General features: G+C 43.8%; 2 protein-coding genes across 2 annotated transcripts; one reads left to right on the plus strand and one right to left on the minus strand.

Moving 5' to 3' along the window:
• Positions 1–4,571: 4,571 nt before the first annotated feature.
• Positions 4,572–5,918, plus strand: LOC117862149 (uncharacterized). Its single transcript, XM_034745671.2, has one exon. It carries the CDS (start codon positions 5,290–5,292, stop codon positions 5,605–5,607), a length of 318 nt encoding a protein of 105 aa, XP_034601562.1. The 5' UTR covers positions 4,572–5,289; the 3' UTR covers positions 5,608–5,918.
• A 256-nt stretch (positions 5,919–6,174) lies between these two features.
• LOC117862147 (THO complex subunit 4D) lies at positions 6,175–12,677 on the minus strand. Its single transcript, XM_034745664.2, has 7 exons — positions 12,435–12,677; positions 11,268–11,479; positions 10,384–10,518; positions 10,216–10,284; positions 7,821–8,011; positions 7,288–7,335; positions 6,175–6,674 (listed from the first exon to the last, which is right to left on the minus strand). The coding sequence occupies exons 2-7, from the start codon at positions 11,421–11,423 to the stop codon at positions 6,452–6,454; spliced, it is 822 nt and encodes a 273-aa protein (XP_034601555.1). The 5' UTR covers positions 11,424–11,479; positions 12,435–12,677; the 3' UTR covers positions 6,175–6,451.
• Between the last annotated feature and the right edge of the window lie 5,249 nt (positions 12,678–17,926).

Raw genomic sequence — 17,926 nt, forward strand, 5'->3', positions numbered from 1 at the left:
ATGTGTTCATTGAGACTAACTATCCCAAGGGTGAAGATGAGCCTTTACTTTTGACAGAAGATCACTGGATTGTTTCAGAGAGTATATTATCATTCCTTGAACCATTTTACAATTCTACTATTGCACTTTCTGGTGTTTATTATCCTACATCTCCACTTATGTTGCATCAACTTATTTTGATTGCTAAGCATCTAAAACATTATGAGAATGATAAATTGCTTAGGCACGTGGTTGTTCCTATTAAAGATTACTATCTTAAGTACTAGAGGGATATTCCAATGCTTTATTCTGTTGTATTTATCTTGGACCGTAGAGCTAAATTGAAAGGTTTTCAAAATGTGCTCGGGTTGCTATCTAGTTTTATTGGTACTGATGATTCTACTTACTTCACTGAGGTAAGAGCTGAACTTTCTACCACATTTAAGCGATATGATGACAAGCTTGGTGCAGTTCAATTGCAAAGTCCTTCACTGCCATCCAGTTCTAGTAAGAAAAAAAAGCTTGGGATACATTTCTTCATGTGGTGGTAAAGCTGATATATCTGCTTTTGGACTTGGTGATTTCTATGGTACTTCTTTCTGCACCACTCCTCCCACTTTGTATAGAAGATCATCAGTATGTGCCTTGCTACAAGCAGCAAGCACTAGTGCAGCTAGTATGAGTATTGGCTCTGAACTCTCTATCAACTTGGACAGTGACATTGTCACCTATTTTGATGATAGCTTCAGCATCTTGAATTGGTGGCCTGAGCATAAACTTACTTATCCAGTTCTATCAATCTTAGCTAAAGATGTTCTAATTGTGCCTATCTTTACAGTATCATTAGAGTTTGCTTTTAGTACATCTGGTAGGATCATCAAGGAGAGGTGGCGTCAATTGAGCTCTGAGATGGTGCAGATGCTCTCTTGCGTCAAGGATTGGGAGGTTGTAGAAGCAAGACCTCAGCACCTCGTGGAGGATTAGGAACTTAAAAGATAGTTTTGCTAATTTATATCTAGATGTTCTTGGTGATTCAGATGTGTAACCCACTCAAACTTGGCCTATAATAACTTTGAACTACTTTAAATTTTATTTGATTGAGTTGGGCTGCACTCTTTTTCCTATCTAGGGTTTCTCACGAGGTGTGAGTTTTACCTATATAGGTTTTTAATGAGGCAGCCGTTGCACCAACTCAAACTTTTGAAATTGTTTGTCTCCTGTCTCTAAGTTGTGGTCTAAGTTGTGCTTTTGTGTGAATTCTATGACTTTGATGGAAAATTTTGCATCTTCTTAACTTGAAGTTTTGGTTGAGTGGTGGCTGGCCTATAGTGCCTGGCCCGGCACTAACACGGTAGGCACTATCATGCCAACGTGCCGCCCGGCACGATAATAAGGCCTTAGGGCTGGGCCTGGGCTAGCAGTTCAGCACGTAGTGCCGGCCCAGCCTTGCCGGCTGTTGACACTCGTTATTGACATCTTTTTACCCCTATTTATCTTCAATAATGATATAAATTTAATACCTAAAGTATTGATCATACCTAATAAACGAGCCATTTTCACATATGCAACATATTTTAAGGATATTCTATTTTCGCAGGAAATTGGACTTTAATGGAGCATAATTGGATGAAGTCCTGAACAAGCGACGACCTAGAGAAAGACGAAGGCCAACGGGCCCAAAAAGGACCGAGGGCGATCAGCCTATAGAGTCACAGGCCGATCAGCCTAAGGTCCTCTGGACTCTTCTCGTGCTCATTCTTGGCGAGCAATCCTTCAGGATGACTTAAGGACTAAGTTTGCAAAGATATGGCAAGATGTTGACACCGGATTTTAACCGATAAAATCTCATAAAGAAGAGATAAGCAGAATAAAGGGGTGTTTGGATCTTTAGTCCTGACTAAAATATATGTCACATCGAATATTCGGAGGCTAATTAGGAAGACTAAACATGAGCTAATTATAAAACTAATTACACAGATGGAGGCTAATTCACAAGACGAATCTATTAAACCTAATTAATCTATCATTAGCACATGTTTACTGTAGCATCATATTGTCAAATCATGGACTAATTAGGCTTAATAGATTCGTCTCGCAAATTAGTCTCCATCTGTACAATTGGTTTTGTAATTAGCCTATGTTTAATACTTCTAATTAGTATCTAAACATTCGATGTGATAGGAATTTTAGGAGGTGCTAAAGAAACAAACACGCCCTAAAGAAAATGCATATAGAGAGGGTACACGGTGCCTCCGGTGACGATAGTACCATGAGGCTGCCGGAAGGGCACCGAGACAACGACGGCGCCGCAAATCAACGTATTGAGGAAGACGAGGTTCTGTGTGAACACAGCACGTCGAGATCATCCTCAGGCCCAGCGGCAAGGACGGTGCACCCATGCACAAGTACCAAGTGTAGCTGCATGAGTGCTGGTGCACTTGCATATATGCTATAATTACATGCACGTATGATGGTAGGAGTTGCTAGCAAGGAGCCTAAAACATTAGAAGAGGACTAATATGTGCTTGCGAAGGAGGGCAGACTAATTATGCATGCGGATTGGTTTTCACGGATGGGGGCTTCATTAGCAAGGACTTTACCTAAGGGAAATTAGAGTTTATATATCTTAATATTTTCTTTTGTTTAGATATTTATTGTTGGGTAAGTTTTGTACGGGTCATGATCATAGTTGGTCAGGAGTCATTAGTCCAGGGTATAAATATATACCCCCGGCTAATGTAAAAGTTATCTCTCGATCAATACACAAACACATTTATCTTTTTCGACCCAGCGCCACCCTTAGGAGTAGGAGTAATGTAGTTTCTCCACGAATTTCTTCTAGCAAGCAGGGCTGCATCAACTTTGATCTCCGGCAAGCTCTAAGACTTGTCTCTATCGGCGACTTCTTCAATGAGCAGGACTATATCGCCTCGACCTCCAGTTCGCCTACAAGCGTTGCCATTACCAGGTGTTCTAGGCTTTAACTACCGGGTGTATTGTGTGGTTTCGTCTAGTTTGCCTACCAGTTATCAATTCTCATTATATCCTGTAAGTCTCTTGCTAGATGTGGTAGAATCAAATCTTTAGTCTTAGCTCCTCGTATTCAATACGAGGCTTTGCTGCTGCAAGCTAGTTTGTTAAGTTAGTGGCCCTGCAGCGCCCCTCCGTCCCGCAATACCTCATGCTGCTAGGCCAAGCAGATCTGAGGTGGGGCTACTAGGCCACGAGGCTATGCCCGAGGCCGACGATGCGAGGAAGGCGGGCGGCGGATCCTGCGCCAGCACCAACCGTGCGCGGGGAGCCGGGGATGCCTGGTAGGCGGCCGCGACCGAGGTGGACGTCGGCCAACGCTCTCGCCGACACCAGCCGAGATGAGTAGCAATTTTAGTGTAATTTTTCTTAACTCAAGGGGTTGCTTTGTACTAGCATGTGGGGGACGGGACGGGGGAGGAGCGGGAAGAAGCTAATTTGTTTTTGGCTTCGAGTTAGCCGGTTCATTTTCGGCTCCAGCTCCCTACCGGCTTCTGCAGTGAAGCAGTTTTGAGAATGGCCATTTAGCACGGCTCCTTGAGAACCGTGCCAAAGAAAGCCTTGATGCTTTGGCTTCCCAGATCCCAAGACTCCCTCACGTACACATTACACCCCAATTAAAAAGGACACAACACTTCCATCAAAAGAAAAGGACACAACACTTCCATCAAAACAAAAGGGCACAAACACTAAATGGAGTAATGGCAGAGGACATCGCTTTCTGACGTGTACTCTCAACGCGATCGAACGTGTGTGTGCTCCGATCCGATCCGGCCGGTAGTTGCAAAAGGATCGATCGAGGCCGCCGGACAGAATTCAGAATCGATGCATGGCCGCACCTGTCGTCGCACGCCGTCGGCAAGCAATACAGTATTTGATGGGTGAAAGCTGCTGCTTCTCTACTGGTTGTTGCTTTGCCGCTTCACTCGCCGGCCGCCCGTCGGGCAGCTGGTGGAGTGGCCTCATCCGATCGATCGAGCATTAGGTGAGAGGTTGGAGGCCGGCTAACCCATACATGCGTCCACACACCCCCTGGTTTTATTTTATTCTCATTTTCCTTTTACCAAGGTGCAGTGTCAAAGCTGTAAGCCACCAAATTCAGCTGATGTTAGTTACCTTATTACTTAGTGTTGTTCTGGTGTATCTATCCTCCCATGCGCTTGTAATTGTCGTCTGGGTGGTTAACAAGCTGCTGGAAATGCATGGTAGATGCTGGTTTTGTCCTTGAAGATGTTGAGAATGTTTGCATACAAGAAACAGTCAAAGAGGGGAAGGGAAGAAACATTTTGGAAGAGAAGAACTGTATATTGTTATTTGTAATACTAGTCTAGTAGCCTTTAGGTTTGTTCCGAATTTGATGGATGCTTATAAAATTCATCTCCAAATAAACGCTTTCATCATCAAGACTTTAAGGTATGGTGGTCTCGGAGAAGGGCTCCAAGGTTTGCAGTCCTTTGTGTTTCAGTTTGCCTTTTTTTTAACATAATTGTAGTGCAAACTAGTTATAGATGGCCACTGGATCTCTCCAGAAAATAAAAGGCTTGCAGACGTTGTTCGTGTTCTGTGAAAGCAACAATGTGAAACATGGCTCACCAACACTAGGCCGTTTCTTCTACGCACCGGCGAAACAGACCAGGGAACAACCACCAGGAGGCATTACCCCGTTGCCTTTCGTGCGGAGGAGACGCATGCTATGCTCTGACCAGGATGTTGTCCCAAGCAGCACGCGTCCTGGTGCTTTCTTTTTTAAAAAAAAAGGTATTTTTGTAGCGAAGTAGTGATACGTGTCCTCGACCTGACCCCTTTTTATTTCCTAGGGCAATGTTTTCCTCTGATCCAGAATTATACTGCCACAGCACGGCATTTCGAAGGGGGTAAATAATGGTCTGTTTCATCATCGTAATTTTCCTTGAACGATTATGTGTTCCACACGAGATCGTTGAAAGTCACTCTTACTCTAGCTTCTGTCTAATCCAAGACCGTATGCGATCCCAACCATGAGCTGACCCTCTCCTAACCCCTAACAACATTTTCCACAGTCGACAAAGATGCCGTGGCACTGCAACAATAAAATGAACTAATGCATGCAGTTGGCGGCAGCGTTCTCTCCCAACAGTTGAAAAGAGCTTCTGTCTCTACAGTATTTCATAACCATTTCGCATTTCTCACCCACCAACTAATCCCTGCAAAGAATTATTTCCCCCACAAAGACCCTCCCTACCTCTCACCTCTTTCTTCTCCCTGCTTGTGTGTGTATATATACTTGCATACGGTGACCCCATGGCTTGGAACTTGGAAGCAGCAAAGCCAAAAGTTCTTGAGAGCAAGATGTTTGAGAGGGAGCGGCGGATGCCGGAGGAAGGTGAAAGGGGCGTTTTGAAGGCGGAGCAAGATGAGCCGGAGGCGCCGCCGGTCCACAGCCAGGTGAGGAGGATCAAGCAGGAGGACGAGGCGGCCAGGGAGCTCCTCCTCAGGCTCCAGCTGCTGGAGATGAGGCCGGCCACCGGCTTCCGCGAGCCGGCGGCGCGGCAGACCTCGCCGTCGCCGCTGCGCCGCGCCGGCGGCGGGCAGGCCATCTCGGTGGCGGCGGGGGACTGATCGAGCCTCTCCACGTCCTGCGCCTGCCTCAGCTTGAGGCTTTGAGCAGAGCAGAGCATTGCAAATAGGTAGGGACTAGGGAGGTGTGCTGCCCAAGTGCCCATCCCATGTGTAGACAAGCAGGCTTGCAGCTTTGGATGGAGTCACGGAGATAGCAGTTGCTGTGTTGCCAGTTTCGTGTGCTTGTACATATAAAAGATCTGATTGCGGTTTCAATGGGCTCCTTTGATCTTTGATTGGTTTTAGTTTTGCTCATAAGAAATTCTTGCTGGTTTGATGGCAGTTTCAGAAAAGGGATGCCGGATTCAATATGCAGCTTGTTGGCAGACTGGAAAACAAGGAATGAGTCGCCAATAGTCCATGACCGATGTTGCTGAAACGGCAGGTTTGGTTAAGATACATCAGGCTAACCTCGACGATGTGCGTCAACATCGGAGTAGACAACACTGAGCAACTGCAGCACGCATGCCGTGAATGAGAGAACATCCAGTCCAGGGCGGTCTCCGATAATATGGGCTAAAATTTTCAGCATGGTAAACCTTCTAGGCATTAACTTAACACCATCTCTAGCACTGCAGCATTCTTGATAATCTAAAAAAGCAACCGGTACACAAAATAAACACTTCAGATTGCGAGTTCGGGCAATCACTACACACTAGGCACTACGGTGGTCTTTCATTCGAGCTTACTACAGGGAAGGGGAATAGTTGTTTCCTCAAACCAACCAAATGAGAAAGAAGTTCTATGCTCCCAGAAAATAGTATGGCGCAAACAGCTACACCACAATCTTCCAGCAGACCTTAAACGAAGCACAACATGCCCACCAGCATTTATCTTCTTGCGATCAATCGGTTTTCATGGCCTCGGCATGATAACTTTCCAGGTCTTTATCCAGCTCATCTGCGGTCTTCTCAGGCTTCCTCCCTCTGCCACCACGGCCCTGGAACTGACCGCGGCCCCTGCCACGGGCCTGGAACTGTCCACGGCCCCTGCCACGAGCCTGGAACTGACCACGGCCTCGACCAGCTTGGAAACCACCACGGTTGTTAAACCTGTTGCTCGGATTACTGTGGAACGCCAAAATGTAAGGTCATAGGTTAGCGTCTTACCAAAAGATCAAATAACAACTTTTCTCGTATCTTTCAAAACATGCTTTTTGGTGTTCGAGAGTGAGTCAACTCAAGACATGCAGGCATAAAAACACATGAACAAACTAAACCACCCTTCTTTCTTCCATGTCTCATCATGTAAGTCCAAACTCAACATGCAAAACTTGTCCCAAGGCCAAAAAAAAAATGGCTGGAAGTTGATCTGCTTCATTCTCAAAACTTAATAGTTTAAGTTTCACCTTTACATCCAAACTGCAAAAAATGTGTTTTCTTTCCATAAGAAGCAAGGAATTTCTCAATGTTGACTTAGCTACTTGCAATCAACGGACTGGAAAAAAATGTGGTTTTATAGAGAGTGCATCGCAGGTGTAAATTTTTCCAAATGCAGGTGCCAAAAATCTAAAGCTCTACCATCATCTAATTGCTACAGTGCATGTGATGGCATAATGTGCTACTGATACAGCATCAGACGGACTATACCAAAAAAAAAAGAGGCTACATTTTCTACACTTGCTACCTAAAGTTTGTAACAAATTGCATAATTAAAAGATGTTCATGGGAGAAGCTTTACCTTAAAGGCCTACTGCTTGAACCTCTGCCACGTTGACTAAACTCAGGCCTGAAATATAAAATAACTAAGTTAGATGCACAACTCTACAAAAACATGCGCTTGGTTGGTGCACGTGGATTGTGCATTGAAGCTGTGATGTCAAAGTGTTGATGAGAAAACACATATAATAGTTCAGAAATCCAACATCCTCAACTAACATAAACATTACAAGTACTAATAGCTAATATAACATAATCATAAAGAGCCGGTATCACATAACACCTAAATCTGTAATAACGTAAAGGTGAACACTGACAAATCAAAATGCACTAATCCAATAACAATTTGGTCACTAAACTGATATCTGAGACAAACTTATTATAGAAGTTCCAGGTCAGACAGAGTAAAAGGAAGAATCTCAGCCAGCAACCAGGTCAACTCATAACCAATGGTACAATACCCAAAGCTAAAAAAACTCACTTAGTACAGCAACACCAGACTACAGTTAAAATAAAAAAGGCACATGATAAGTGAAATGTTAGAGCATCACTTACGTCATAACAACTGTTCTTGTAGCTCTGCCATTAGATGCCCCAACAACATTTATACGAGGTGTCATGGGCAATCCTAAGTCACTTCCAATGACTTCTATCTTCATAGCTTTTCCATCAAGTAGAACATTATTATAACGCTTCAGTGCAGCAATTGCATCACTCCTCCGTGTAAACACCACCTCTGCAGTGCCCTTTAGAAATTAAGAGCACATATTAATAATATAACAATTCAGGCAAATAAACATAGCTCTATAAAAAAAAGGTCCCAGTGACAAGAGAAGGTAACTTTAAGATAACATAGTCATGCAACGTTTCATCAAAAGAGTGAAAGGCACCACAGTACAATCAATAATCACCACGTAAATTTCTTTGGCTCTTACTTATTTTGTTGTAGATTAGGTTCGAAGGCCAAAATAATAATTACACCGAGATATATATTATTGGCTATCGTAGATGGCCTTCTTAAGTCTGTAACCATTTGAATTCTTTATTGGATGGTAGGGTCCAGTATAACTATCATGTGTTAGCCATATAATTCAAAATCAATGACTCTATCGTACCACTCTTCTCTAATCCTTGTGATCACAAATGCCAGATACAATTGTTTTTCTAGCTACAGTTTTTATCTACAAAATAAAAAAAAATGACAATTAACATGTTAATATATTCATGTACAACTATCAGAAAGACAAAGTTAATGATGATATGTACAAAAATAGTTTACCGCCCTAATAAGAAAGAAAATATAAAACATAATGTGTTTGCTTTCAATAAATGACGAATGACCTAATCTCATAGAGCATAGAGTAAACAAATGACAATCATAGGTGGTACATATAACCAATGTTTTCAAATCGCTAAGTCGAGTCTAGTCGCTGGAGTACTGACTAGGTGATTAATCGCGACTAGGCAGTGATGGATGAGGTAACAAGGGACATTCAAGGGGATATCCTTTGGTGTATGCTTTTCGCGGATGATGTAGTGCTAGTTGATCAAAGTCGAGAAGGAGTAAATAGGAAACTAGAGTTGTGGCGGGAGACTCTGTAGTCAAAAGGTTTTAGACTCAGCAGAACTAAAACTGAATATGTGAGATGTGACTTTGGCACTACTACAAATGAGGAGGGAGATGTCAGTTTGGAAAGCCAAGTAGTACCCAGGAAGGATACATTTCGATATTTGGGATCAATGCTACAACAAGATGGGGATATTGATGAGGATGTTAGTCATAGAATCAAAGCAGGGTGGATGAAGTGGCACCAAGCATCAGGAATTTTATATGACAAGAGAGTACCATTGAAGCTAAAAGGCAAGTTTTATAGGACGGCGATCAGAACTACAATGTTGTATGGTGCAGAATGTTGGCCTACAAAAAGACATGTCCAGCAAATAAGTGTTGCCGAAATGCGTATGTTGCATTGGATTTGTGGTCATACGAGAAGGGATCGAGTCCGGAATGAGGATATACATGACAGGTTAGGGGTAGCACCAATGAAAAAAAGCTTATCCAACACCGGCTGAGATGGTTTGGACATGTCCAACGAAGGCCTCCGGATGCACCGGTGCATAGTGGAACCCTAAGGCGTGACAGTAATGTGAAGAGAGAGAGGAAGACCAAAATTGACATGGGAAGAGGCAAGAAAAGGAGATTTGAAGGGATGGAATATACCCAAAGATTTAGCCCTGGATAGAAGTGCTTGGAAAAAAGCTATTCATGTGCCCGAACCCTAATTTGTGGCTCTTGTTGGGTTTCAACTCTAGCCTACCCCAACTTGCTAGGGACTGAAAGGCTATGTTGTTGTTGTAGTAGTAGTTTTGAGAAATACAAGCAAATCAAGCAGAGCCCCGAGCTATATAAACTTAAGAGTGGTAGTCTGATATTGTAATGTAGGAGTAGCGATCTAATATTTCTGCACTAACCATCAGAAGAGGAGGAAGACCGGCTCATCTTCGCCATGCTTCCACTTGAAGTCTTGGACTGGAGATGGGAGCACCGAGAGGATGGATGAGACGGCAGCTAGCAAACCGAGAGCAGACCGAAGAGTAGCACTAGGCTGACCTAATGACTCATTGTTGTGGGCCTCGAGAGCTCCTAGGCTGAACTGCTAGCGAGTTAAAGTCCAAAGCTAGTCGCTTGACTAGAGTAGCTCGACTAGTCGTGACTAATCAACGATTAGTTGTCTAATCGTTCAACTAGGCAATAAAATCGAATCGATTTACCTAATCGACATCCAAGGAACGATTTATCAATTAATCATTGATTAATCGTGATTAATCGAGCGATTTGAAAACACTGCATAAAACACCCAACAGGATGATGCGCACAAAATCACATTTATCTTAAAAGGCTATGTTCGATATATACATTAAGTAAAGATGAAATACTAGAAGTACTAACATTTGGGCGGCCATAACCATCGTAGTGAACAGCAAAGCGTTTCAAATGACCAACTTCTGAAAATAGTTCCTGCAAGGCAATTAAAATAAAATTTTAGTCTGATAGCTCTATATCAGACGGCGAAATGTAAGAGATCAAAATCCGGACAACCTAGCTGTTTGAACATACCTTTATATCCTCATTAGAAACCCCATAGTCCAAGTTTGAAATGTACAGTTTTGTACCAGTTTCTATTCCACTAGCCGCCATACTATCACTAAACAGATCAGGTCTCCAGGTCATGTCTTTGGTTCTGCTAAATGACTGAAAAATGCCAAACATCCAGCATGAGGGTACATGTCATTATAAAAGAATCTCCTCGAACTGTTTCATATCATGCCAACTATCAGGAACCACATTGACAAAGCATCGATCTTTTGGGAAGAGTAGCAATAATTAACTGAGAAATAGCAAAACTATGCAGTACTGCATTAAGTTAACATCTGAGAGGGAAAGAGCTCCACCAATATCACAAGCCCAGGAGACAACAGCTAGAGCACTTGCTCAGGAGGCAGCCTAGAAGAACTTCAGTGGGAGTATGGATCAAGGAACACAATCCGAAGTTGTCAGATAAAGGGCACATTGAATTTCCAAACATACGAAGAGGGTGGATGGAGTCCGCCCTTCAGCCCTCATGATTTATAGGCATTGAATTGAAAGAAATCCACAAGCTTTTTTTCACTTATTTCCTTCCATATGTTTGAATAAAAGGAGGTGTTCCAACAATGCTTCCATTAGAGATGACCACTGGTTACTTTTCCCCCTCCATAAACACAAGCTTACGCTCTACCGCATAATTTCTCATTAGAGAAATACCACGGTAATGTCTGCCCCTCCAGGCCTCCAACAATAAATGATGCTCTAACCGACAGAGGTTGCATTAGTGACAGACATCACAGTTACTCCTGCCCCCTCCATATAATGAAAGCTTAGAGGTACTGTCCTCGTTCATTTTTCTACTTTATTCAGGAATCTGACCATGAACAAAAACATAGTGGCAGTTTTGATCTTGCCTTAGCAATTGTGCGTGCAGACGGTCGGGAGCTAACCCCGAGAGGTCCTCGAGGAGGCAGTCCTGATCTTCCACGCAGGGCATGTCCACCTTTACCACCACTTCCTTGGATACGGCCAGTACCCCTATCTCCACCCCTTCTGGCATAATATGACATATTTAAAGTTATTCTGTCAACAACCAAGTGGCAAACTCCAACAGTGCACTGGCAACCTGCAGCAAAGATGATAATTTTTAGAGATTGCAGAGGAGGAGCTGGACATAGCTCCAAAATCTGAACTCGCAAGAAATGAAACGAACATGTAAGTTGGACTTGAAGATATATATTTAGAGATCTTTAGTCTAGCGAAACTAAATTGTTTGCACGAACCTAGTCCAGAGCACATCGATATTGGTATAAATACAAGATAGAAGGACATGTTAATGCACTAGCAATGAGGAAACTAAATAGACAACAATAAAAAGCTAATGATATTGTACTAAATAGCTCACTGACAGAGATTCAGAGGTAACTAAGAGACAGCTTAACAATTCTACAGAAGAGTTTAATTGAGAGAAACAGATTTGAGAACTGTTAAACGTTCTAAAGCCCTCTTACTATCAGTTCCTCAGGCATGCATAGTGGACATAAATTTTCAGAACACATATATTCCAAGTTCCACCCCCTAAAATCAAAATATGCCACAGCCATTGGTTTTTGAGTGCCGCCTAGTCATCACCTAGCATCCATGCGTGCCCCCAACGCCACGAGGTCATAGTTACCCCTTGCCGCCTAGGCGTCCAGGCGTGGCCCCAATGCCACAGGCGCCACAACGGCCACAGTAAACAAGAGCCGATTCCTCACACCCGGTCAATTCAACAGAGGAACTAGCCTCCCCACACACACCAACCAGAATCACTATCGCAGTATCGCCCACATCGAACACCAACATTCGAAATTCCCCAATCTGCCCAAACCCTCAACGGAAAGAGGGCAAGCGGCGCGGCCGGGCAAAACAATGCGCCGAAGAAGAATCCTAAGAGGCCGAGCCGTACAACCCTAAATCCACCCTCGAATCCCACACATCGGCTTCCCCCGTCAGCACTACCAACCGCCGCCGGAGTAACCGGATCGGGGAAGAGATCATCACGAAGAGAACACGGAGGCCAGGGGGACGGACGGACTTACTCTTGCGGCGCGCGAGGGGGTCGGCGGTTGGGGTGGAGGATATGCTTCAGGCGGCCTTGGTCTCCTCGAGCCTCCGCCCGCCTCCGCCGGATGCGTCTGGGAGGAGAGGGGAGGGGATGCGTCTGGGAGGAGAGGGGAGGCGGCGCGCGGCCGGAATCAAAACCCTAGGTGTCGTCCCCGTTCTCTGGATTTCTTCTGCTCGGGGGAGAGGGGGGCGAATAAAAACGGGCGAGTGGGAGAGGACCCGGAGGAAGAGAGACCGGGGTAGGAGAGGTTGCCGCTCGCGCTCGTACTCGGGGGCGGTGGGGCCGTGCGGGGGAGCGGATCCTGGCCGTGGGAATATGCTCCGCGACATCGACGGTCTAGATTTGTCCGGCGAGGAGGGAGAGGTTTATGGGTCTGGGCTGGACCTTCGGTTTTCTACTTTCTTTCTGCCCCCTCGAATCCGTGTATCGAGCGCGCACGTAGCGAGTTGCGAGGGAAACGACCGGTCGGGTTCGAATACCGGTCTCACAGCTTTTTTTTTTCAAAGAACATGAGTAGCACTTTTTTCAAACATTCATAGTAAAAGGCAATAGATCCTATCCTATTTATTATCATTTCCCGGAGTAGTAAGAGTACGTTTTCCCTTCAAGCTATCCTATCTCTAGATCTCTAGATGAATAAATATAAAGTTCTTTCATATAAAAATCTGAAGCAATTTGTAATGCTCTTAATACCATAGAAATATTAGTATTTTTTATAATTCATGTGGTTTGCGTAATATAACCTGGCCCACAACCAAAACTAATTTAGTACTAACTTATACTAACTTATATGCAGTGGCGAAGCTTTGGACGGAGAACAAGAGGGGACCAATTAAGGAGTAAAGGGCTAGATTAACAATTTCTTGATGCTTAGGCACATCAGCATTTTTGCTGATATCATTGGAGGTTTCACCAAAAGTTTCATGATCATTAAATAATATGCCACATCAGCATTTTTGCTGACGTGGCAAGATCATTATGAGGATAGAGGAGAGTGAGTTTCATCATATGTGAGAGAAGTTTCATCATCATGAAACCCAGCAGGCACAGCTACCAAGACCAAGTTCTCAACCTTAGTAATTGTGCCATATTGAAACTATGCACTGAAACTGGCTTTAGATGGTAGAATTAAGTGATTTTTAAAAGAATTGTGTAAACCAGGGGTCATGGCCAACTTTGGCCATCACAAAGCTCCACACTTGCTTATATGTGCTAATCACCTCTAAAAAACTTGTTTGTGCAACTATTACTACTTTTATGTTTGTATAATCCAAAGGGGAGCATGGCCCCTACCATACCCCTTCACCTCCAACACTGTTCTACTTTTTTTGTTGGCAAGTATGAGATGGAGCTATGCAATTCATACGTGAAGAAGAAAAAAACAAAGAATATGCATCCATTTTCATAGCAAGTTGGTGTCCACCCCATATGGGGAGAGGCGTTACACAAGGAGCACAACATTGTCACCCGAATACCTAGTATATATGCTTTAGATTCAGCTTGTGGAAATATATATAGGATCGAACCCAATGTAAAAGGTAGCATATGTGGTGGCTAAATACGGGAGAAGTTGGGAGGAGTAGGGAGGGGCTTAAGCCCCCACCAACTGTAAGTTCTGTAGAGCTCTCTTAAAACCTTCTTAATTTCTACACAAATATGATTGTAAGTCCTGTAACAAGGGAGAGAAGAACATCGAAGTTTGGATCCACTACCTCACTTCAAATTATGTTGCACGTCATGTAGGAGCTATATATATGTCAAAGGGTCATGCCACCAAATTGGAACATGTCGTAAATGCGGGTGATCCTGGACTATTTGTGCCCCATCCAGGCCATTCTGGGGCTCCTACGAGGTCCGTACTTTCCCATGCTTCAATATAAATTTACTGCCCCATTCTTTCTACGATAGCTGGAACTAATTCCTTATCAACCAGTAGCTACCCGTCCACTTAGCCTACAAACTACTAGTCCATAAGTAGGTAGCCCATATGGAAGAAAGGAGAGCTAGGCGAAAGCCACAAAGAAGTAAGTGAGCTAGGCATTCCTGGTTGTCCACGTTGAAAGAAAGAAATAGATAGCTGGAAAAGACTAGCACTATCCAACTAGTTGTTTCGTTCCTGCTGTCCAAACAAAGCTAACTATTCGTTCCCGTAGCAAAAGGGGGAATGTAGAAAGAAGTAGATTGCTTTTATTGCTAGGAACTACTAACTGACCTCACCCGATTTCCTCTATAAATTCTCAGATCTAAATGGCAGAGCAAATAGATCTAGCACCGAGACAGAGATAATTCAGCTCCTTGATTTAGCTTAACACGCTTATCTTTCTATTCTATAATCAACACCATTCTTGGATATCTTCCATAGTCACCTTTAGATTCTTCGGTATCTTCCCTCCCCTAACCCTAGTTACCTTTACTTTTGCATCTGTAAGCCATCCCTGATCCTGCCATAATATACTCCCGCCAATTCTATTGCACCGGCAACCGAAGTCGAACATACATACGATGATCTTCATGCGTGAAGGGACGGGAGGAAAGAAAGGGCGGTAGATGATAATGCAAAAGGGCACGCGTCTGGGCGGGCGGGCGGGCTGAATGGATGAGCGAAAGATGCCATGGAGTGGGGAATATCCCCAGTCTAAAGTTATACAACTAAATGCACTTTAAGGTGCTGCCGAGGAACTGGGGGACCTTCTCGAGCACAGGATAGGCAATTGAGAGATAGAGTTAGCCTATTCGTTATGGGGAATCAATGCTCCGGACCGACAGGAAGGGTAGAAGAAGCGATCTGCGCATTTCTTTATTTCACAACGAACGTTAGATAAATCATTTCTTAGGTATGCTACATTCTTAGTATAACCCTTGGAGGTTGACTTTGAGAATCGAATCCTATCAACGGCCCTGGATAGCGATAAGGCACGGGCAACGGAAATCTGCTTAAACTAATGCTACCCTCTCATTCCAGTGCCTTGAGGAGTCAAGAAGCACACAAGAAGTTCACGAGAGAGGTACTTGAGCTTAGGATCCAAGTAAGCATCCCTTTCCCCTGCTTTTGCGCTTAGCCGTGCTCTTGTGAGTGACACGCTACGCCCCACCCAATGTTCCAGAATTCCTGTTCAATCAGTCAAGACTTCCTTACACTCTCATTTTAGCTTTCTTACACGTCGTCTATTGAATCCGAAATGAATATTACCCAAGGCACTGATATTCTGAGAGTTCACTCTTTTCCACCACAATTGAATGCTTCTTATTTATTGGTCATAAAGCACACATGACCTTACCGTGTTTAGTAATAAATGTTATGAAATATAAGGCTCAGGGTGTCGCCCTCACATTCATCAGAGCAAAAACCCAAAGAACTTGTTTAGCCAGGGATGTCCCTCCAAAGAACAACCTTTTTTTCTCACTGAAGAAACAGGTTTCAGCTTTAGACAAAAGAAGTCTACTCTGCGGGTGATACAAAGGGAAAACGAGTGTGGTAAGTTGTAGACATCTAGAACTCAAATAACTTATCAACAAAGCTATCTTTTGATAGCATTTCAATGGCTTATTCAAGGTCAATCCGTTATAAATGACATACTGCACAGGTGCTGTTCTTCATAGCTTCTATTGGTCAACTTGCATTCTTCACTGACATACATCAATTAGCAAGGAGAAGAAACACTCCTGTCAATCCTAGAGTTCTAATCTCTCTTCCTCACCGCGGGTAATTCACTGACTTAAGATATGAAAAAGTGTGGCAAGCAGGCAATGAGAAAATAGTGCTAAGGTAAGTCAGGAGATTCCAAGCTAAGGCCCTTGATTTTACCCTTCCGTGTGGAATCTTGACCATTATGGACTTGGTACAATGTCTTCCATTCCTTAGTAGCAGTGAGGTGAGGCTGCTAGCATCTGGGAATACCCTTTGAACCTGTTCAATTAGATCAGGGGTGATCTCATCTCGTCTTGCTTCGAGAGAGGAAGCTGACGGACCAAAGACAAATAGACAGCGTGAACTCAGCAATCAGACCGGCATGAATCAGTACCTATCCCTTACGGGAATCTCCACTATGAATAAGTCTTTCTCGAGTAACTGAGACTCAACGTGTAGGCGTTGGAAGCAGAAATAGGAGATGGGTCGTTCTAGCTCGGCAAGAGGATTCTGGAACATCCAAGTCCTAGCTATAACATAGACAAGAAAGTTGGGTCAGATCTCTCGCTGCTGGCTTACTAAATGTAAGAGAACTTGCGGTGAAAAGGGTACTCCCAATTGCTGTAACAGAACTCGCAAGTAGAAGAACGCCTGTCGAAAGAATTAACACGCCAAAAGGGCCACCAGCTTTCCCCCAAAAAAGGGGAGATCCGCTGCTTACTGCTCACGGAAACATCCTCACAAAGGTTTTTCTTCTAAAGGAAAGAGGGCTAAGAAGTTCCAGGTAAGCGATCTACTCATCTCCTGCTGAAGGCAATCTCTATTACCGGAACATTTTTTCTTATTCTTTACCCTGGCTGGCCGATCTCTGAGTGAGTTAAGAGAATTCTCGCCGTATGAAAGCGATACTCTAACTGCTGAGTCAAGTAGGTCAAGCTGAGAAAATTGAAAAAAAGAGAAAGCCAACTAAAGCGCAACCAGAGTTCCCCGCGAGGTGGAACGCTAAGAAAGAGAATACCAAGTATAGTTCAAATGGTCCCCCGTGCTCAACTAGATATGATCCAAAGGTACAGTACATCCATAGTTAAATATTGGATAGGTCTAGAGAGGTGGGTGATGAATATGCAATTAACTTTTGTTAGCCCAGTACCCCTAATTGCTTATAATCGTAGTCTCCAGATCACCCTGGCCTTTCTAGACTCTTTCATCATTCATTTTGTGACAGATTCGTAGACTCAAAATGCCCAAGTGGCAAGTAAGATAAAAGCACAATGAATTTGCAAATGTGGGGGGAGGATTGAAATTAAGTGGTTGTCAAGTGCTAGGCTTGATGGGGCATCCATGTCGGTGTTTTATACCCGGCAACCTACCGAGAGGTATCCCGAGGTAGTAGATTGGTTGGTGGGGGATCGCCGGACCTAAGGTAAAAGCGAGGACACAAGACACAAATTTATACAGGTTCAGGCCGCCAGAGTAGTGTAATACCCTACATTCTGTTTGGGGTGTTGTATATTACGCCTTGCGCTTGGATGTTGTTTGGTATTAAGAATTTCGTCCTCCGTTGTGGTTCTATGAGGTCTTCGCCTACCGATCTAGGGACCCCTGCTCTCCTTTATATACTCCAGGGGATGAGATTACTAGTCGGTTACAAGGTAGGAGTCATAGTAGGATTATAATGTATGAGTTCTAGTAGGATTACGGAGGAATCCTACTAGGAGTCCGTCTTTTTCCTTCCTTGCGGATACTAGGAATATATCCCCGACAATCCATGCCTTTACAACTCAATAATTGGAGTGGTATAGATAATGCAACGCATGCGGTAAATGAAGACCATTTGT

The sequence above is a fragment of the Setaria viridis genome, chromosome 6 (assembly GCF_005286985.2).
Source record: "Setaria viridis chromosome 6, Setaria_viridis_v4.0, whole genome shotgun sequence".
NCBI classification, from domain to species: Eukaryota; Viridiplantae; Streptophyta; class Magnoliopsida; order Poales; family Poaceae; genus Setaria; species Setaria viridis.

Coding starts and splice junctions, on each gene's coding strand:
- LOC117862149 (XM_034745671.2), top strand. CDS start 5,290: ATGGCTTGGAACTTGGAAGCAGCAAAGCCAAAAGTTCTTGAGAGCAAG.
- LOC117862147 (XM_034745664.2), bottom strand. CDS start 11,423: ATGTCATATTATGCCAGAAGGGGTGGAGATAGGGGTACTGGCCGTATC. Junction 10,519..11,267: donor CTGCACGCACAATTGCTAAG/GCAAGATCAAAA, acceptor GGCATTTTTCAG/TCATTTAGCAGAACCAAAGA. Junction 10,285..10,383: donor TTTCTAATGAGGATATAAAG/GTATGTTCAAAC, acceptor ATTGCCTTGCAG/GAACTATTTTCAGAAGTTGG.